This window comes from Cherax quadricarinatus, chromosome 50, assembly GCF_038502225.1.
Source record: "Cherax quadricarinatus isolate ZL_2023a chromosome 50, ASM3850222v1, whole genome shotgun sequence".
NCBI classification, from domain to species: Eukaryota; Metazoa; Arthropoda; class Malacostraca; order Decapoda; family Parastacidae; genus Cherax; species Cherax quadricarinatus.
Genome location: NC_091341.1, coordinates 25,200,383 through 25,222,118, shown reverse-complemented (window position 1 = coordinate 25,222,118; position 21,736 = coordinate 25,200,383). Strand labels below are relative to the sequence as shown.

The following is a 21,736-nucleotide window of genomic DNA, read 5'->3' as shown; positions in this document are numbered from 1 at the left end:
AAAATCTCTATTTATTGGGAATCATTTGTTTATTTACTGTGCAAAAGGAACCTCTAATTGATATAAATGCTTAAAGACTGAGTGAATCTTTTATATATCAAGACCAAGAATGCCTTTTATAATTTATGGTGAAAATATAATGTACTGTATCCTCAAAATATTTTACAGTGATATGTGCATAGTGTAGATCAGCAACTAAAACTAGAAGCCACCTATCAAAAATGTCTGGGGGTGATGTATCAAAGTTAATGAGTGCCATTAAGGATGGGCTGCATGCCGAGTGGGCCGAATTCAAAAAAACTAAGCAAGTTTCAGTAAAACCTGTATGTGCTTATGCCACTGGAGGTCAGTGGGACACGCCTATATCAGCTCTAGCCAGCATTAGTGGAGGCGTATGCGAGTGGGAGGAGTGCTTAAAACACACAGTCGACCCAACAGTGGATAAAACACGTGGCGTGCTTCCCTCCGAGATCATGGTAGGGGCAGAGGGACAGGTCATGCTGTACCCTGTGCGACGTCACGTCTCCATCGATGCAGGTGCATCCACCCCAGCCAGTACACTCTCATCAGCATCAAAGGCAATGGAGCCCAAAGTTCCTATTGTTGCTGTTGGAAAGAATAAACATTTACCACCCAAAGCAATGTTGTTATCTATCATAGAACAGACAGCAAACTACATGTTGGATCATGTAAAACGAGTGAGTGAAAATGCATTTATAGCTGGTAACAACAAGATTTTGTTTATGTGTCTGGCTTCAGCGGCTCTTGTTAGAAGTAGACTCAGTGCTTACAAGGACATTCTTAAACAACCTACCTCAAAGTGAGTTCATTTATTATGTAGAATTTGATTAGAAAATATAAATTGTTTAGCCTTTTAGTTTTCCTCAGTCATTCACTCACCTTGATAACTGTATATATAAGTTTCTTAATCTTTATATTGATATTTTGGCTAAGTAGAGAAAGTAAGAGTGAGTACTGTGGCTACGTCTATATCAGTTTTTTTTCAGCAAACCAGCCGTATCCCATCAAGGTAAGGCAACCTAAAAAGAAAAACTAAATTTATACTGAAGAAGGGGTTACCAGTTCCTTGCTCTCAGCATTTTAGTCACCTCTTATGACACGCATGGCTTTTGGAGGAAGAATTCTTTTCCATTTTCCCATGGACATAGAGAAGAATAAGAACTATTAAGAAAACAGAAGAAAACCCAAATGAATATGTATATATATACATGTACATGCAGAATTCTTCCTCTGTAAGCCATGTGTGTCATAAGAGGCAGCTAAAATGCCGGGAGCAAGGGGCTAGTAACCCCTTCTCCTGTATACAATACTAAATTTAAAAAGAAACTATTGTTTTTCTCTTTAGGTCACCCTGCCATGGTGGAATATGGCCAGTTCATTGAAAAAAAAAAATAAAGAAAATAGTCTAAGACATTTAGCAATGCTTTTCTACCATTTATGAGTAAGTTTACTTCGGTACAGGTACACGTAAGTACAGTTATACAAATTTCGGTGATTACAACTATCATTGTACCTGTACTGGTACAATTATTATCATTATATTGGTACGGCTGGAAAACCTTAGAATGTGTTTCCTTAAGACACCTGTTGTCAGTGTTTACCCATCAGTATAAAATGGGTACCTGGATGTTAGTCGACTGGTGTGAGTCGCATCCTGGGACAAAACTGACCTAATTTGCCCAAAATGCTCTGATGTCAGCTAGGCCTGTATACCTTGTACATGTACTTGTAGAAATAAAAATATTATTATTCATAGAAATGTGTAAATTATCTAGGATAGCCCAAAAAAGTCAGAGTGACTTATTTCCGGTGGGGTCCCTGTAAATGTATATGTAAGCCCCTCAAGGAAGGTTCCTTGATAGTGGAGAGGGGATCTTGATCCAAAGAATTGGACCTGTCCTTCCCTTTCTTGGATTGAACTCGATTGATTCCCATTTCCCAGACACTGTATGACCCCTATGGGTTTATTGCTGCCTCTAAATAGAGTATTAATAATATACTGTATATAAGGGGATATTTGGCAACCATGTCTACAGGAGGAAGCTTGATAAAATATCTGAAGTATGCTCCTCAACAACCAAGCTGTGGGGCTTATTTTAAGCTGCTTTCATTAAGCACCAAAAGCTTAACTGATCAGGCTGTCACCAAGGATGCCTGGGATGGGAATGGGTTGCAGGAGCTTTTATCCCAGGAGCTATCTTCAGGTAAACTGAGATTTTAGTAGTAGATTACTAGGCCTCAACCACTCTTGAAGCCATTACTGTGGGGCAAGCTAATGGATTTTTCTTTCTTATGCCATGGTCTATGTTCAGTTGCCTTTTCAATTTACTTTAATGAATCGGTATACAGTACCTTTCCATTCTTGTCTTTATCCTCCCTGCTAATTTGTGCTTTTTTTCTGCATGTTAACAATTGATAAAGAGATTAATGGGTCTTTTCCACACCCATAGTATTTGACCAAAGTGTACATTTTAGACTTACTATTAATTCTTATTGTCAAGTGTAAATATTCATGTGGTAGGAATATGAGAGCTGCGCTGGGTCGGTGTGGGGAGGTTGTGGAGTTTATGATGCAGAACATCCTAAGCTACAACTGTGACCTCCTCCATTCATCATTGCTGCATGATGCTTCAAGCCATGACTGGACAGACCCTAAGCCATACCAAGAAAATGGCAGATCATCACTGACTATCCAGATGTGGACATTCTATATGCAAGGTATAATTGCAGCCAGTGTACTGTATAGTTTCTCACGAGGGATAAATAGTTAAGTACTTTGTTGCAGATGCAATATTACTATGTACTAATGTACTTTACTTGTATATAAGGAACACAGAAAATAATGAAAGTTATTTGATCTATTTCAGTTGTTAATACAGTAAATCAAACGATAAGTTAGGTGATGGCTAATTCATCTGCTAAGCTTCCACTGCAGTTCAAATATAGTCGTGGGAATAAGGTCACTGTATACTATACTGTTTAGCATCATTATTACCAAAGTCTAAGACAAATCCTATAGCATACAACACAGTACCATTTACCTACAAAAATCATTACACGAGTAGATTATATAAATAATAAATGATTACAGATAATATAATTTAATTTTAGAGGCCACGTAATGTCATTCTGCAAGGATTGTCAGATCATCCTCACAGCCCATCATCTCTTGTGGGAGCTGCCAGTTATCTGTTGCAAGGGTAAGAAAGAATGTCTTGATAAGGATTTTTTTTTTTACACATTTCATCACTGAAGTATGCAAATACCAGCTAGATGTTCTTAAACTTGATCCCAAGGACATAAAGGCTCGTCTGTTGCTTGATAATGCACCTGCTCACCCACGTGCTGATAAACTAATCAGTAATGATGGTAAAATTAAGGCCATGTTTCTGCCCCCTAATACCACCTCCCTTAGCCAGCCTATGAATCAGGGGTTATTGTAGCCTACAAAAGATGGTTTCCAAAAAGATACTGTATTTAGATAAGGCATTGGTAGTGATTTAGGAGGAAGAGTTGTAAAAAAGTCTGAGAGGTCTGTGTGCATTACAGAACATCAAAAACTATAACCTGAAGTCTCATCTTCAACCTTGCAGCATTTTGGAAGAAAATGACATCACACCATTAGTCAATGGTTGGAAAATTTTGTTACATGATGATTTTTGACATTGTGGAGTTTGAGGCCAGTGATTGTCATTGAACACTTCAGAAGACAGGAGAAGCAGACAGGCCAGAGGAAGATGTTATGACATGGAAAAAATTATGCAGTCATGGATACCATGTCTTGACTGATGAAGAAACTGCAGAGGCCATTTTTGTTGCTAACAAAGAAAAAACAGCGATGATGCAGCATCTCTAGATATGTTCTTCAAACCTGTTGCCACTTCTGTTTGTCTACAACCAGAGGATGGGGAGACAGACTGTACTATTAACTTGTACTAGATCTGAATTACTTTGTATTTTATGTAGCAGCTACTGCATTATGTAGTAAGAGGTAACTCCTGAATTAAATAATACAGCCTCTCCTCACTTAGCTACGTACTTGTTTACTGACGACTTGGACTTATGATGCATACCTAAATAATGTATATTAGAGCTGATTTCCTCTATTCTGTTTATTGCAATATACAGAGTACTTCTGTATAAACATTTAAAAATATACTAAAAATGTTATAAATGGTGCAGAGGTGACATTAGAACTATATCAAAGATGGTTGACACAAACCCACTACCATTATTGTATGCTCCTTGCTTAGCAACGAATTTGTTTACCGACATGGTCTTAGGAACAGAACTCTGTCATTAAGTGAGGAGAGGCTGTATAAGATATTTGTATGATAGCTATTATGATTGTAACAGGTGTACGTAATGACCTCTGGCGCTATACTTCGCCACGCATCGGTGAGAGTATTCTGGCCAGCATCTTCACAGACACCCTTAGTCTTCTGGTAACAAGATATGCTCAGGTAAATTTCAATAGACTCATTCTAATATTGCCATAAAAATAATTCTTTTTTGCCTGTATATACAGGTTACATCCATGATGTTTTTAAATATTAAAGGCAATAGTTTACTTCCATCATTGCCACTATTTTTCCTTTACCCTTACTGGTTAATGGATTTAGATGTTCAGTGCTGTAATAGTTTCTTCTCCAAATTATGAGTTAATATTGAATGCTCCAACCACAGCACTGCAACTTCTATTCGTCATTTTAAGTCTTATTTTTACTAATTAATAGTTTTTCTGTGTCTTACCTTAATATACAGTAGTTGCTTTGCATTATATGTATTAACTTGCTGTAACTTTGTATTTTCATCCAACAGATTGAGCCCAGTGATGTACGAATGTCACAGTATTCAGCAGACATAGTTGCAATTCTTACAGTCATTGCAGCTTTTCTACCCTCCCTTATAGCCTCTCCAACAATGTTTTTCTCTGTGCGAATCCATGAATCAGTTGCTCTGCCTATTCATCGTCGGGCAGACTTGTTACTCAAAGTTGCTGCTCTTAAATGTGCACCTATTGAAAATTTAGCACGGGTAAGTGTTTTTACATATAAATGTGATTTTTCTGGATTAAACAATTATTTTTTATCAAGGGGAACATCAATTTAGACTGTGCTTCAAGAAATACATTTCTGAAGAGTGCAACTTAATAAGAAAGGCATATAGTGATCTATAATTTCTCATATACTGTACTAGCTAATGCTATCATTAGACATTACATAAGGCCAGGGATTTATAGAAATGTTTTATACAAAATTTTGAAGTTGAAATACACAGTAAATGGTCATGGTCTTGTCTGTACAAACCTAATGAGACAGCAGTGAAAACAAATTACTTAAAAATTTTTTTTTTTCAACAAGTAGGCCGTCTCCCACCGAGGCAGGGTGACCCAAAAAAGAAAGAAAATCCCCCAAAAGAAAATACTTTCATCATCATTCAACACTTTCACCACACTCACACGTAATCACTGTTTTTGCAGAGGTGCTCAGAACACAGCAGTTTAGAAGCATGTACGTATAAAGATACACAACATATCCCTCCAAACTGCTAATATCCCGAAACCCCTCCTTTAAAGTGCAGGCATTGTACTCCCATCTCCAGGACTCAAGTCCGGCTATATAAAAATAACCGGTTTCCCTGAATCCCTTCACTAAATATTACTCTGCTCACACTCCAACAGTAGGTTGGTAGACAGCAACCACCCAGGGAGGTACTACTGTCCTGCCAAGTGAGTGTAAAACGAAAGCCTGTAATTGTTTTACATGATGGTAGGATTGCTGGTGTCTCTTGTCTGTCTCATAAATATGCAAGATTACAGGTATGTCTTGCTGCTTCTACTTACACTTAGGTCACACTACACATACATGTACACATTTATTTATACACACTCATCTGAGTTTTCTTTGATTTTATCTTAATAGTTCTTGGTCTTATTACTTTTCCTTTTATATCCATGGGGAAGTGGAATAAGAATCTTTCCTCCGTAAGCCATGCGTGTTGTAAAAGTCGGCTAAAATGCCGGGAACAATGGGCTAGTAACCCCTTTTCCTTTAAAGATTACTAAAAAGAATAAAGAATAAAATATTTTGATATAATAATTTTCAGATATTCCACAAAGGGTTTGACAATGCTGTAAAAAGAACAGGCTATCCAGGCTCAGAGACCAGCATTGACTCGACCCCTGCCTGGCTTACCTTTCTCAACCCAACCTTGTTTCCCCGTGGCAAATCATCTCTGGGACACATAGGGGACAATATTGCAGTTTATCTCACACTGCTTACTGCTGCCAGTCGACCTCACCCTCAGTACCCACTCATTATTAGGGTATGTTAACTTCAGTCATTTCATTCGTGCAGTGGTACCTTGTATAATTTATTTTATTGTTTGCACCGAGTGACCTACACAGGTTTAGTTTTTTGTGGAATATAATGATGATATATATTCATTAAGAAGGTTGATAAAGCAGTTTTATGTTTATTTTATGTTTCCATAGTAAGAGGAGGAGGTATTCCAGACCCCGTCTCCAGAACTAGTGTTATTCTATTTTCAATTAATTACAGTGTGTTTGGGTTTCTTCTGTTTTTAAAGTTTTAATTATAGTAAAAACTTGTAATAAAAAAGGATGGGGAAGGAAAAGAAAAGTAGGTTAATTAAGGAAGAAAATGATGTTTATATTTTCTTCTCTGAGTCACCCTGTGTTGATGGGAAATTACCGATATGTTATTTTTTAAATACGTAACATGGTTGTGGTTATTTTGCAGGGTTTGTTGATGCGTCAGTATCTTGGTACCAAGATAATGATGACAGGTCTGCAGGATGCCCCAGGCCAGGTGTCCACTGGAGAGCCTTGTGGTGGACCTATGTGTATGAAGCACCTCTGTACACCACCTCTCATCCCTCATACTGTATATGCTGCCATTGCACAGGTATTCTGTGAACGATACGAGAATTTGGGCATATGTTAATTCAGTTTTTATAAATTTTAATAGATTTGCACTAGCTATTATAAGAACACTTTTACAATACCTTCTCAGATACTGGTAAAGTGTGTGGACTGGACACCAGCTCTTTGTCGACTTATGAGTCCAGGAGTCAAACACTCTGGCTTGTGGGATTCTCTTGACCGCACTCAGGTATGTACACACCATGTCATTTATGATCTTTGCTTTGTCATTTTAACAGTTTTGGATTGCTTTGCATACATAAAAAATAGTAGAAAAAATATATTTACCCATATATCTTAAGTCATTATGTTTTGTTCCTTCTTAGAAGAGCCCATCTCTGTGGGACTGACCACATGTACAATTTATACTAAACAGAGAATTAAAGAGGCACCTGAAAACTGATCTCAAGCAATTCTATATAGTGTGCTGGTTTGGCTATCATAAAAGTCGAGTGTTTGCTCAAAGCTTTTAACGTGAATAAAATGTGGGTAATAATGCCTTCAGCAGAGACATACGAGTGAGGGAGTGTAAGAGAAGAAACATAAAATATAAACCAGAGTGCAAAACTTCCAGAGTGCAGGCACTCAATTTCCCATCTTCAGAATTCAAGTTTGGCTAACCAGTTTCCTTCAATCCCTTCATAAAAGTTATATTGCTCATACTCTAACAGCACATCACATCCCTAAAATGACTGGTTATCATGTCTCTTCCTTTTGTCCTGTCAGCTAATGAGAATATCTTAAGCATAGAGATGCAGTGGAAATAGGAAATAAATAGATACAGTATACTGTATTTCTATTTTCTTGGATGATTGATATTGACATACAGTGTTCTGACTTTGAGATCTTATCTGGCAGGTTTGGAATATACAGCGACCACCATGGCACCATGCTCTTGTGCAGCTTGTTACGCCCAGTGTGGCAGGAGTTGTGTCAGAGGTCTGGATTTTTTCTTTTACTGAAATAAAGCAAGTTGAAGCATTTGATTTAATTGTATTTATAAATTTAATGTCATATGGCTTACTCAAGGATTTCACACTGTAGTAACTGTAAAGATATATAGTCTCAGATTTGATAATTGAGTGGGGAACTACATTATTTTTTGTTACCACATTCTAGCTAAACTGCCTCACGGTATTTAAAGAAAATCCTAGTGTGTTAATGACACTACTGTATGTTAATTTTATATGTGGATTTGGAAACACAATATAGTAGGGTTTTTAAAATACCTTTGAGCACATAGGTTAACGATAATGTTAAGTATCCTTGCATAATTAATGCTGCATATTCTTTATGCTATGGTGTGGTGACAGTCATTTTATTGTCTTAATAAAGGCGATTTTATTTCCCAAGAAAATACATTAGTTACAATAGAAGATTAACAGTGCATATTTTTTACAAGGAAAACCCCTTTAGTTATGGACAGCAATGATAATTCTCTTGTTTAGGGGTACTGTTTAGTGAATGTGCTTGTTTCATGTGGACAGGTTATAAGAGCAGTTCCACCACAACCTCCAGCCAAACCTGCTCATCCAAGTCAGTTGTCTGTGCGCTTGGAACATCATCTAGCAGCCTGGACTCTGCAGTTGCTGACAGGCATGGAAGGTGTTGCTGATACTGTGCCTCTGTCTGTCATATATGTCGCACATACAATCAACACCTATTTGCCACCAACTATCAAGCCTACTGGGGGTCATGTGAGATAAGTTGTTCATTGCAGTAACACAATGATGCAATTTTATTGTGAAAACTACATATTATCAATGAATAATTTTGGTTTCATAGGTGAAGTGCATTTAACTATAGTTAATAAATAAATATTTTTTCAATATTGCATCAATCTGAGAAGCTTTAAATCATACTTTATAAAGAATGTAACTTGCAAAATATATTACACCACTGGTATATTGGTTCACTGTGGCAGTAGATCTAACAGGAATGAGACCAGCTATCATCTGTATGCTTCAAGAGAAAAAGAAAGACTTATCAGCTTTGTGACATTTCAGGCTTGTATTTTTTTTTTTTTTTTTTTACGCTTGTCTTCCTGCATTTGTTTAATAAATCACAAAATTCCCTGAAAGTTAATATACAGTGGACCCGCGGTTTACGATATTACTTCATTCCAGAAGTATGTTCAGGTGCCAGTACTGACCGAATTTGTTCCCATAAGGAATATTGTGAATTAGATTAGTCCATTTCAGACCCCCAAACATACACATACAAACGCACTTACATAAATACACTTACATAATTGGTCGCATTGGGAGCTGATCGTAAACCGGGGGTCCACTGTACTTTCTTAGAGCAAAAAAGAAACATATCCAACTTCTTTGCTACCTACAATAATTTTTCCCTTTCTGCTAGTCTCAGAAATATTTAGTATTAATTAATAACACTAGCCTACAAAGGTTTCAGTTCACATTGCTAACTAATTTTGGGACCCTGAATTCAAATCTGAACTTAGTTATTCTCTAACACACACAATTTCTGTGAAATAGAACCCCATGTTCAATACTTTCACCAAGACAGCCATCATGGAGAAGAAATATCAAGGACACATACAATCAGTTTGATAGCCAACTACTTCTGAACACAGGCACAAAAAAACTGAAAACTGGGATGTAAATATGTTTGTTTGACTGAATGGAAACTTCTTAATTTTGTTCTGCATGTACTATATAAAGAATTTATGTTAAGAAAGATTAGTCTTTCATTATATATGCTTGACACTTATTTTTTTTTTTTTTTAACAAGTCGGCCGTCTCCCACCGAGGCAGGGTGACCCAAAAAGAAAGAAAATCCCCAAAAAGAAAATACTTTCATCATCATTCAACACTTTCACCTTACTCACACATAATCACTGTTTTTGCAGAGGTGCTCAGAACACAGCAGTTTAGAAGCATATACGTATAAAGATACACAACATATCCCTCCAAACTGCCAATATCCCAAACTCCTCCTTTAAAGTGCAGGCATTGTACTTCCCATTCCAGGACTCAAGTCCGGCTATATAAAAATAACACTTTACACTTAACATCTCTGCGTAATATAATACCTATGATTGTTAGATAATATGTATCATATGGTTCTTCAACCTTAAATAGCCAAAATATTGATCATAAGATTAAAAAAAACTTATTTGATAGACACTGAACAAGCTGAAATTTGTGATCAGTGTATCAGTATGAGCTTAAAACAACCAGTTTGGTTTCTGAACTGGATAAAAAAAGTTAAATTTTGTTGGCTAGTGTAATTAATGTATTTCTTTTCTTCATTCAACAAACCGGCCGTATCCCACCGAGGCAGGGTGGCCCAAAAAGAACAACAAAAATTTCTCTTTTCAAATTTAGTAATTTATACAGGAGAAGGGGTTACTAGCCCCTTGCTCCCGACATTTTAGTCGCCTCTTACAACATGCATGACTTACGGAAGTAGAATTCTGTTCCACTTCCCCATGGAGATAGGAAATAAACAAGAACAAAATCTAGAAAGAAAAAAGCAGAAAACCAGAGAGGTGTGTATGTACTATATGCTTGTACATGTATGTGTATTGTGACCTAAGTGTAAGTAGAAGTAGCAAGACATACCTGAAATCTTGCATGTGTATGAGACAGAAAAAAAAGACACCAGCAATCCTACCATCGTGTAAAACAATTTACACTCACTTGGCAGGACGGTAGTACCTCCCTGGGTGGTTGCTGTCTACCAACCTACTACCTAGAATTAATGTATTTCTTTCTTTCAACACACCGGCCGTATCCCACCGAGGCTGGGTGGCCCAAAAGGAAAAACGAAAGTTTCTCCTTTTACATTTAGTAATATATACAGGAGAAGAGGTTACTAGCCCCTTGCTCCCGGCATTTTAGTCGCCTCTTACAACACGCATGGCTTACAGAGGAAGAATTCTGTTCCACTTCCCCATGGAGATAAGAGGAAATAAACAAGAACAAGAACTAGAAAGAAAATAGCAGAAAACCCAGAGGGGTGTGTGTGTATATATATGCTTGTACATGTATGTGTAGTGTGACCTAAGTGTAAGTAGAAGTAGCAAGACGTACCTGAAATCTTGCATGTTCATGAGACAGAAACAAGGACACCAGCAATCCTACCATCATGTAAAACAATTACAGGCTTTCGTTTTACACTCGTTTGGCAGGACAGTAATACCTCCCTGGGCGGTTGCTGTCTACCAACCTACTACCTAGAATTAATGTATTTACTAAGGTTAATTCCACAGAATATCAAACACTAGTTTGAGTCATGATTTTCTTAAGTCTTCTTGTAACTTCCAAATGCTTATTATGTTATGTGAAAGTTAATAACATAAGAATATTATGGTTTCCTGTAAGAAATTCATATGGCAAATGGAATTATTTTTAAAATTGCCTAACATGTGAGGCCTTCATTACTTTGATAAATTTTTTAAGCATTGTGTACACAGTGCGTATATGCATTATTGCTGTTGTATGATTTCTTCTCCAGACTGCAAGTCCTTGATGTTGGTGAGGGGCTCTTGATTTAGGGAATTGGATCTGTGCTCCAGTTCCCCGAATTAAGCCTGAATGCCTTCCACATCCCCCCCCCCAGGCGCTGTATAATCCTCCGGGTTTAGCGCTTCCCCCTTGATTATAATAATAATAATCCAGACTGCAAGATCATTCATAATCTTCCATTGGGTATTATGTATTTAATTATTCCCTATGTTAGGATACATTCTTCCTTAATTTTTCTATTTTACTCCATCTCTATTTCTGCATAAATTGTATGTCAAAGGTATTACTAACCTGAAATATCTAGGTTATTCTAATTTTTATCTCTGTTTAGATTGTGTAGAAATTGATGTATTGTATTAAGTGTGGAAATAGATGTAGCATTTGGAGGATGGTTATATCCAAACTCCTGCAGCCTTGAAGTCAGGCAATTGAGCATCTATTACAGTGGAGTCTTGATATTCGAATGTACCGGACCTCAAATGAACTGTAATCTGAATAATTTTGTTCAGAAAAAATTTGATTATCAAATGGTATACAATACCGACAGGTTGGTAGATAAGACACATAGGCAACTTTATTCCGAAACGTTTCGCCTACACAGTAGGCTTCTTCAGTCGAGTACAGAAAGCAGGCGGGAGCAGTAGAGATGTGAAGACAATGTAATCAGTCCATCACTCTTGAAGTCGTAGAATTTGAGGTTGCCAGTCCCTCAGCCTGGAGAAGTTCAGTTCCATAGTCAGGAACTATCTGAAGATCAAGCGACAGTGTTGAGACTTAAATACTGTCGTCTAAAGGAGAGGTGCAGAGTAGTAGTAGTGAGAATGTAGCCACTGAGAGGTCATGTCCCTCTCAGATCAAACAGTTCTCACTTGAAAAAGTTGTCCAAGGTGTTTTCTCTTCTGTACAAAGATGCCATTGTGTTGCAGTGTCTGACAGAGTGATTATCATATGGTATACAATACCGACAGTTTGGTAGATAAGACACATAGGCAGCTTGATTCCGAAACGTTTCGCCTACACAGTAGGCTTCTTCAGTCGAGTACATCTCTACTGCTCCCGCCTACTTTCTGTACTCGACTGAAGAAGCCTACTGTGTAGGCAAAACGTTTCGGAATAAAGTTGCCTAAATGTTGCCTATGTGTCTTATCTACCAACCAGAAAAAATTTATCTGGTCTTTGAATGTTTTTCTGGAGTCCAAATGCACTGGCTTGTTTACAGTTTAGTTGTAAAAAACTTTACACAAAAGCCCTGTTTCAAAAGTGCTTGAAGTGATCTCTGACACTGACCTAACTCTCAGAGGCTTTTGGAAGAGTCAGTTGAACATCCTCTAGTGTGTGAGGCTGATAATTAAAGCCTGGGAAATACTGTTTCACACATAAATCTTTTCGCAGTTCAAGAACCACCTAGGAACCAGTTAAGTTCAAACACTGAGGTTCCACTGTATATAGCATGTACACTGTTGAGCACTGTTCTTATAACTCTAGATGAATGACTGCTATTTTCTTCCTGTCTACAGGTAATTACACAGATAGTGGTGAATGCCATGTATTCAGCCATCAATTCTCGTGTATCTCTAGATGAGCTGAATGATGCCCCAATCACAGATGGACAGTGGGACATGATGATTGCAGTTGGAGAACGTCTATGCTCCTTGCATGATGGCAACTATGATACACATCTGAAGCAGATGACACAGGCCTTGTTGGCACAGTTAGTACTATTTTAATCTTTAGTCAAATACACCTTGCTATCTACATAATGTTAGACACAATCTGTAGTACATAAGAAAGAGAAAGGGCCAAAGGTGGTATATACCTGGAGTATACCTGAAGGGTGTTTCAGCATCCTCACAGCCTGGTCCATGACCAGGCCTTACGGTGGATCAGAGCCTGATCAACCAGGCTGTTACTACTGGCTGCACGCACACTGACGTACAAACCACAGCTCGGGAACTGACTAGGTGCCTGTCCAGCTCCCTCTTGAAGACAGCCAGGGGTCTATTGGTAATTTTCCTTATGCTGGGAGTAATAAGTATGATTTAATTCCAGTTGAGCTTTCCCATGGCCTCACAGCAATCAAGCTTTGACATTAGATGAGCACATGACAGTGGGCTACAGTAAATAGAAACTACACAACAGTTATGCAAATTATGTAGGCATTGTATCATACATTCCTTGTAGTGAGAAAAACAAACTATTGTAAAGTCCCAACTTGTCTTACACATGGTATGATTGAAGTGTCTTTTAAATCTTTCCTATTTTACACTGCTTCTCAGCCACTAAGATGTAGGCATCTTTAAATTTAATGTACCATTTCCGAGAGCCATCTCTCTCATATACCCACTGCACTCAAAGCAAGCATCATTTTATCAGGTTTCTTATTTGCTTCAGACTTGAAGATATGGAAGATGATGGTGAAGAAGACAGTCTCGATGAATATACAGATGAAGATGTAATAGAGTGTGTATGTACTGCCTTAGCCAACACTGTTCTTTCCTCTGTTCAGGGTCAACATGCACTTGTGGTAAGACTCACTCTTCTCTCATTACTCTAATACTAGCTTTATAGCATACCTTGAAATTACCCTTCACTTCCCTTGGATTACACATGATTGCTTTGACCCTCTCTCATTTGAGTGCTCTATGGTAAATTTAATGATCATAATTTATAATATCCAGACCATCCCTTTTTTTCCTTAATCCTTGTAAAATATCTTTCTTTACTAATTTAATTAAAAATCTTCTGAGTCCTCACATACTGGGAGTTATTATTACCAAGTATATTATTATAATTTTTGCAAGAAAGCACTAAACTATCATGGGTCATATATTGGGGAGCATAGTACAGTATTCAGTTAGTCAGTCATGGACTGTACTGTATATACATAAAGCATTTGTTCGGCTAGGAATGTTTATTGTAATTTACTTTTCATTTCATGTTTAAGCAGACCTACTCCTGTTGTAGTTCTTGTGTTAATGGTTCTTTAGCAAAAAAAATAGCAGGTCTTGTGTTAGCAGTACCAGATTTTATGTCAGTCGTTCCCTATCAACAGTAGTAGGTTTTGTGTCAATGTTTTTATAAAAAAAAACAGTAGTATCTAGGCACCTCTTTGAAGGACACATGTTTTTGAAATAAAGTGACTGCATACTTTTACCTCCATAAGTATGCCCCACAACACTTCTTGTGTGATACCATGCATCAGGCTCATAATATATGTTCACTATATTTTAGTCTACAGCAATAATTTCCTGCAGTCATCTAGACACTTCAATAGTATGCTACTCTATACTCTAGGTAGTGTGGGAGTTCCTTAAGAGAAACATGGAGTGGGTACAAGAGGCTCTTGGCATTCCTGCTATCCTTCCTCTCATCTCTGATCACCCACCAGCGCAACTCATCTTTACGCCACATCCCCCCATCTATAACCCCATATACTACTACAAACGTGTAGTATATACTCGTTTGGACCAGGTCAGATGATATTGTTTAATATAGAGGATTCCAGACGAGCATAATACTTTCTAATAGTAGATTTTTATAAGTAGTACATGTATATCTATACATGTACTGTATATAGCTTCTCCTCACATAACAACAAAGTTCCGTTCCTAAGAACAAGTTGGTAAATGAGTTCGTCGCTAAGTGAGGAGCATAGTATAATGGTAGTGGGTTTGTGTCAACCATCTTTGATATTGTTTTAATGTCACATTTGCACCATTTATAACATTTCCGGTACAGTGGACCCTCGACCAGCGATGCCATCGATTAACGATAAATCTGACTAGCGATACATTTTATGCAAAAATTTTGCCTCGATTAGCGCTAAAAAACTCGACCAACACTATTCGTTCCGTCTGAGACGCGTCCACTTCTGGCCAGTGTTTACAAGCCAGCCAGCCACCACGGTCGCTTCCAAGCATACAATCGGAACATTTCATATTATCACAGCCTTTTTAGTGATTGCACCTGCAAAATAAGTCACCATGGGCCCCAAGAAAGCTTCTAGTGCCAACCCTACAGCAAAAAGGGTGAGAATTACTATGGATATGAAGAAAGAGATCATTGCTAAGTATGAAAGTGGAGTGCGTGTCTCCGAGCTGGCCAGGCTGTACACAAAACCCCAATCAACCATCGCTACTATTGTGGCCAAGAAAACGGCAATCAAGGAAGCTGTTCTTGCCAAAGGTGCAACTATGTTTTCGAAACTGAGATCGCAAGTGATAGAAAATGTTGAGAGACTGTTATTGGTATGGATAAACGAAAAACAGATAGCAGGAGATAGCATCTCTCAAGCGATCATATGTGAAAAGGCTAGGAAGTTGCATGACGATTTAATTAGAAAAATGCCAGCAACTAGTGGTGATGTGAGTGAATTTAAGGCCAGCAAAGGTTGGTTTGAGAGATTTAAGAATCGTAGTGGCATACATAGTGTGATAAGGCATGGTGAGGCTGCCAGTTTGGACCAAAAAGCAGCTGAAAAATATGTGCAGGAATTCAAGGAGTACATAGACAGTGAAGGACTGAAACCTGAACAAGTGTTTAATGGTGACACTGACAATGTTGTGAACCACTTTAGGAAAGTCATAAGGACTGAGAGGTACAGGTAACTATGGACAGATATGTTGTGCGACAGAAGTCCAGTGACTCTGAAGCTGGTCCTAGTGGCATTAAAAGAACAAGGGAAGTAACCCCAGAAAAAGACTTGCTGCCTCAAGTGCTAATGGAAGGGGATTCCCCTTCTAAACACTAACACCTCTCCCCTCCTCCCATCCCATCAATCATCACCAGATCTTCAATAAAGGTAAGTGTCATGTAACTGTGCATGTAATCTTCATTTTGTGTGTATTAAAATTAATATTTCATGTGGTAAAATTTTTTTTTTTCAATACTTTTGGGTGTCTTGCATGGATTAATTTGATTTCCATTATTTCTTATGGGGAAAATTAACTTGACTAACGATAATTTTGACTAACGATGAGCTCTCAGGAACGGATTAATATCGCTGGTTGAGGGTCCACTATATATTTTTAAATGTTTATGCAGTAGTGTACTGTATATTAAACAGAATAGAGGAAATCAGCTCTAATATACATTATTTAGGTATGCATACTGGTCAGATAGCCCATCATAAACCCGAGTCATCGGTAAACAAATATGTCGCTAAGTGAGGAGAGGCTGTATATAGTTTCTTGGTATCTATCCACATACAGTAATTATACAACATTATTACTGGTAATGAAAGTCAAAGATTCATTAAATTATTATTTATTTTATACACAAATAACCCTCACATAGGAGAGAGGAGGAGCTTACAATGACATTTCAGTGCAACTTGGACCATTTACTAAGTCATTGTGACTTCATGAATGGACCAAGTCAAACCAAAATGTCGTCATAAGCTGCTGCTCCTCTCCTGTGTGCAGGTTATTTGTGTATTATTCCAGTCACAGTATTGTGCCTTTTTGTTCATTTAAATTATGTTAAGCAATCTTAAATATGCAGAAACTGAATGCAATACTGATACTTAGTTTTACCTGGATAAAGAGTGCAACTCAGTATGATTTTATTCTTATGCATAAATTTTACTTTCAGGAGAGTTTGATGAGTTTTAAAGGTGACTGGGACACAATATTATGGAATGACTTTGGCTTGCCAAAAGATACCATCATTGACTTGGTTAAGCAGAGGCCAGAGTTCCAGGAGGAAGCCCTTCTTACCAAGAGCCAGAAAGCATCAGTTAATAAACTGAAACCTTTTCTCAACAATACACATGATCCAAAAACAAAGAAATGAATTAAGAATTTTATACATTGAATGTGCTGGTTTTGCATGTGCATTTGATAGGAAAGAAAAAACTTGATCATCATTCAATACTTTCACCATCACTCATACATAATCACTGTCTTTGCAGAGGCCAATATCCTAAACCCCTCCTTTAAAGTGCAGGCATTGTACTTCCCATTTCCAGGACTCGAGTCCAGCTAACCAGTTTCCTTGAATTCCCTCACACAATATTACCCTGCTCATACTCCAACAGCTTGTGAGATCCCAAAAACCATTCCTCTCCATTCACTCCTATCCAACATGCTCACACACGCTTGATGGAAGTCCAAGCCCCTCGCCCACAAAGCCTCCTTTACCCCTTTCAACCTTTTTGGGGATGACCCCTACCCCGCCTTCCTTCCCCAAAAGATTTATATGCTCTCCAAGTCATTCTACTTTGTTCCATTCTCTCTAAATGACCAAACCACATCAACAGCCCCTCTTCAGCCCTCTGACTTATACTTTTAGTAACTCCACACTTCCTCCTAATTTCCACACTACAAATTCTCTGCATAATATTTACACCACACATTGCCCTTAGACACGACATCTCCAATGCCTCCAGCCGCCTCCTCACTGCAGCATTTACAACCCATGCTTCACACCCATATAAGAGTGTTGGTACACTATACTCTCGTATATTGCCTTCTTTGCCTCCATGGATAATGTTCTTTGTCTCCACAGATACCTCAGCGCACCACTCACCTTTTTTCCTTCATCAATTCTCTGGTTTACCTCATGCTTCGTAAACCCATCCACTGACAAGTCAACTCCCAAATATCTGAAAACATTTACTTCTTCCATACTCCCTCTCTCCAATGTGATATCCAGTTTTTATTCATCTAAATCATTTGATACTGATATGTTTGACATTGATATGTGCATGTTACTTTTATAGTCTTGTAATATTTGTCTTGGTATCAGAGAATACCTGACAGGGAGGCAACAGCGAGTCATGGTGCATGACGAGGTGTCAGAGTGGGCTAGTGTGACAAGCGGGATTCCACAGGGGTCAGTCCTAGGACCTGTGCTGTTTTTGGTATATGTGAATGACATAACGGAAGGGATAGACTCAGAAGTGTCCTTGTTTGCAGATAATGTGAAGTTATTGAGGAGAATCAAGTCAGTAGAGGATCAGGCAGGATGACAAAGAGACCTGGACAGGCTACAAGCCTGGTCCAGCAGCTAGCTCCTTGAATTTAACCCTGCCAAATGCAAAGTCATGAAGATCAGGGAAGGGCAAAGAAGACTGCAGACACAGTGTAGTCTAGGTGGCCAAAGACTGCAAACCTCACTCAAGGAAAAAAGATCTTGGGGTGAGTATAATACCGAGCACATCTCCTGAGGCGTACATCAGTCAGATAACTGCTGCAGTGTACGGGCGTCTGGCAAACCTTAGGATAGCATTCCGATACCTCAGTAAGGAATCGTTCAAGACTCTATATGCCATTTACGTCAGTCCCATACTGGAGTATGCAGCACCAGTTTGGAATCCACACCTGTTCAAGCACGTCAAGAAATTAGAGAAAGTGCAAAGGTTTGCAACAAGACTAGTTCCAGAGCTAAGGGGATTGTCCTATGAAGAAAGATTAAGGGAAATTGGCCTGATGACAATGGAGGACAGGAGGGTCATGGAATGCACAGGGTGGACAAAGACAGGATGTTCCAGAGATGGGACACAGAAACAAGAGGTCACAATTGGAAGTTGAAGACTCGGATGAGTCAAAGGGATGTTAGGAAGTATTTCTTCAGTCATAGAGTTGTCAGGCAGTGGAATAGCCTAGAAAGTGACGTAGTGGAGGCGGGAACCATACGTAGTTTTAAGATGAGGTTTGATAAAGCTCATGGAGCAGGAAGAGAGAGGACCTGGTAGCAGTCAGTGAAGAGGTAGGGCCAGGAGCTATGACTCGACCCCTGCAACCGCAAATAGGTGAGTACACGTCCCTCTGGGCTTTCTTTTATTTCCTTACTCATTCTTGTTTATTTCCTCTATGAGGAAGTGGAACAGAATTCTTCCTCCGCGAGCCATGCGTGTTGTAGGAGGCTACCAAAATAATGGGAGAACGGGGCCAGTAACCCCTTCTCCTGTATATATTACTAAACTTAAAAGGAGAAACTTTCATTTTTTCTTTTGGGCCACCCTGCCTCCGTGGGATATGGCTGGTTTGTTGAAAGAAGAGCAGTAATCAGTATTATAAACATGACTTTTGATTAATATTATAAATATTTAAGTAGGTTGGTTGGTTTTGTTTAAAGTCTGTTAACTGCATAAGGGCCAAGGTTGTGTTTTATCTATAGTAAAATGATGCTCACAATAGAAAAGTGCTAAACCCATAGGGGTCATATAGTACCTGAAGAGTGTGCTTTACATTGAAAGACATGCACCTTTCAGAATATGACTCATGAAATCGTAATGACACGATTGCAAACAAACCATACCCCGGCCGGGATTGAACCCGTGGTCAGAGTCTCAAAACTCTAGACCGTCGCGTTAGCCACTAGACCAGCTAGCCACAATAAGATTCGTCCAACTAGGTATATTTCTACACCATAGGAAGGTTAGCATAGGCACCACTGTGACCACAAATGAGCTAGAGTTCGTCACGGCCACGCTAGCTGGAGATTCGTCTGTAAAAACTTGCATTTGTGGTCACAGTGGTGCCTATGCTAACCTTCCTATGGTGTAGAAATATACCTAGTTGGACGAATCTTATTGTGGCTAGCTGGTCTAGTGGCTAACGCGACGGTCTGGAGTTTTGAGACTCTCTGACCGCGGGTTCAATCCCGGCCGGGGTATGGTTTTTTTTTCAGAATATATTCAAAATGAGATATTCCTCAGTGTAAATACTCCTACTGAATGTCAAGATGCTAACTTTATATTGTTTTGTTGTACAGTTGAACCCCCAAATTTGCAAGAAAAAATGGAGAGATACTTGGGAATGGAAAATTCATTGAGAATGTTTTAACTGAAATAAAGTGATTAGTTGTTAATTTAGGAGTTTTGTGCCAAGCAGACAAGAAGAAAATGGACACTACATAAAAACTAGGGAATAATTTAAGATATTAGCAAGATGCTCTTTAGTGCAAACATTATATAATTAAACTCTTATGGGTTTAGATTCGTTTTGATTGTACGTGTTAATAATAATAATAATAATAATTGTGGGAAACAGCTGATGTGCTAATAAAAAAAAAAAAATTTTGAAGCTCAAATTTGGGGGTTTGGCTAATTATTTTACTCCAAACAGTTTGGAAATAGATTTAAATATTGTGATTGGCCCTCAGGATTGTAATAATCTTGTAATATTAAGTCACTCAACACATTTATCTTCCCAAATTTATAATAATTCAGTATTTATGAACTGTTGGAAATTATGTCATTGTACATTTAGTTCTAAGGTAATTAAAAATAATTATCCAAAGTATGTTTTTTATTTGAAATAAATATTTCAGTGTTTTGTATCCTTCAAAGACTTATTAATCATCATACTAGCTTAGACCTTAATCTTTTATTTTAATTGTACAATGCTGTATTTAGGTAGTAGATTGGTAGACAGCAACCACCCAGTTAGGTAGTACTACCATCCTACCAAGTGAGTGTAAAAGGGAAGCCTGTAATCATTTTACATGATGGAAGGATTGCTGGTGTCATTTTTTCCGTCTCATACACATGCAGGATTTCAGGTATGTCTTGCTACTTCTACTTACACTTAGGTCACAATACACATACATGTACAAGAATATATATACACACCCCTCTGGGTTTTCTTCTATTTTCTTTCTAGTTCTTGTTCTTGTTTATTTCCTGTTATCTCCATGGGGAAGTGGAACAGAATTCTTCCTCCGTAAGCCATGCGTTTTGTAAGAGGCGACTAAAATGCCGGGAGTAAGGGGCTAGTAACCCTTCTCCTGTATAAATTACTAAATTTAAAAAGAGAAACTTTCATTTTTCTTTTTGGACCACCCTGCCTTGGTGGGATATGGCCGGTTTGTTAAAAAAAAAAAAATACACCTCTGGGTTTTCTTTTATTTTCTTATTAGTTCTTGTTCTGGTTTATTTCCTGTTGTCTCCATGGGGAAGTGAAACAGAATTCTTGCTCCTTAAGCCATGTGTGTCATAAGAGGAGACTAAAATGCCGGGAGCAAGGGACTAGTAACCCCTTCTCCTTTATTCATTACTAAAGTTAAAAAGAGAAACTTTTACTTTTCTTTTTGGGCCACCCTGCTTTGGTGGGATACAGCCGGTTTGTTGAAAGAAGAAGACAATGCTGTATATATTTTTGGTGACCCTACCTTGTTGGTAAAAAAAAAATTGCAGTATGTACATATGTACGTATGTTATACCACTCCACTGATAACATTGTACTGGGAACACCTCTGGGCCCTTAGGTTAGGTTAGCATTAAATGACCTGAAGGGGATTTAGTAGACAAATGATTTGAGTGTCCACAGTA

The 21,736-nt window shown here is 38.2% G+C and overlaps 1 protein-coding gene and 1 long non-coding RNA gene across 4 annotated transcripts; one reads left to right on the top strand and one right to left on the bottom strand.

The window, feature by feature from the left end:
- Positions 1–221: 221 nt before the first annotated feature.
- Positions 222–20,697, top strand: LOC128695408 (uncharacterized protein KIAA0825 homolog). Of its 3 annotated transcripts, none has more exons than XM_053785980.2 (13): positions 222–820; positions 2,543–2,739; positions 4,378–4,484; positions 4,843–5,058; positions 6,130–6,348; positions 6,786–6,950; positions 7,059–7,157; positions 7,826–7,906; positions 8,455–8,664; positions 12,978–13,171; positions 13,852–13,984; positions 14,755–14,931; positions 17,053–20,694. In XM_053785980.2, exons 1-13 carry the CDS (start codon positions 222–224, stop codon positions 17,251–17,253), a joined length of 2,598 nt encoding a protein of 865 aa, XP_053641955.1. In that variant the 3' UTR covers positions 17,254–20,694. The 3 variants fall into 3 exon arrangements, with proteins under 3 accessions (XP_053641955.1, XP_053641957.1, XP_069951688.1); XM_053785982.2 differs by having other exon boundaries at positions 14,759–14,931; positions 17,053–17,189; XM_070095587.1 differs by lacking the exon at positions 222–820 and adding an exon at positions 3,133–3,221 and having other exon boundaries at positions 2,609–2,739; positions 17,053–20,697.
- Positions 4,911–7,924, bottom strand: LOC128695411 (uncharacterized). The gene is made up of 3 exons (XR_008407992.2): positions 7,795–7,924; positions 6,738–6,955; positions 4,911–5,038 (listed from the first exon to the last, which is right to left on the bottom strand). It is a non-coding gene; the product is annotated as an uncharacterized lncRNA (long non-coding RNA).
- Positions 20,698–21,736: the final 1,039 nt, after the last annotated feature.

Excerpts from the sequence above, each read along its gene's own strand:
- LOC128695408 (XM_053785980.2), top strand. The coding sequence starts at position 222 with ATGTCTGGGGGTGATGTATCAAAGTTAATGAGTGCCATTAAGGATGGG. Across the intron at positions 4,485-4,842 it reads TGGTAACAAGATATGCTCAG|ATTGAGCCCAGTGATGTACG; the intron begins GTAAATTTCAAT and ends TTCATCCAACAG. Across the intron at positions 6,349-6,785 it reads AGTACCCACTCATTATTAGG|GGTTTGTTGATGCGTCAGTA; the intron begins GTATGTTAACTT and ends GTTATTTTGCAG.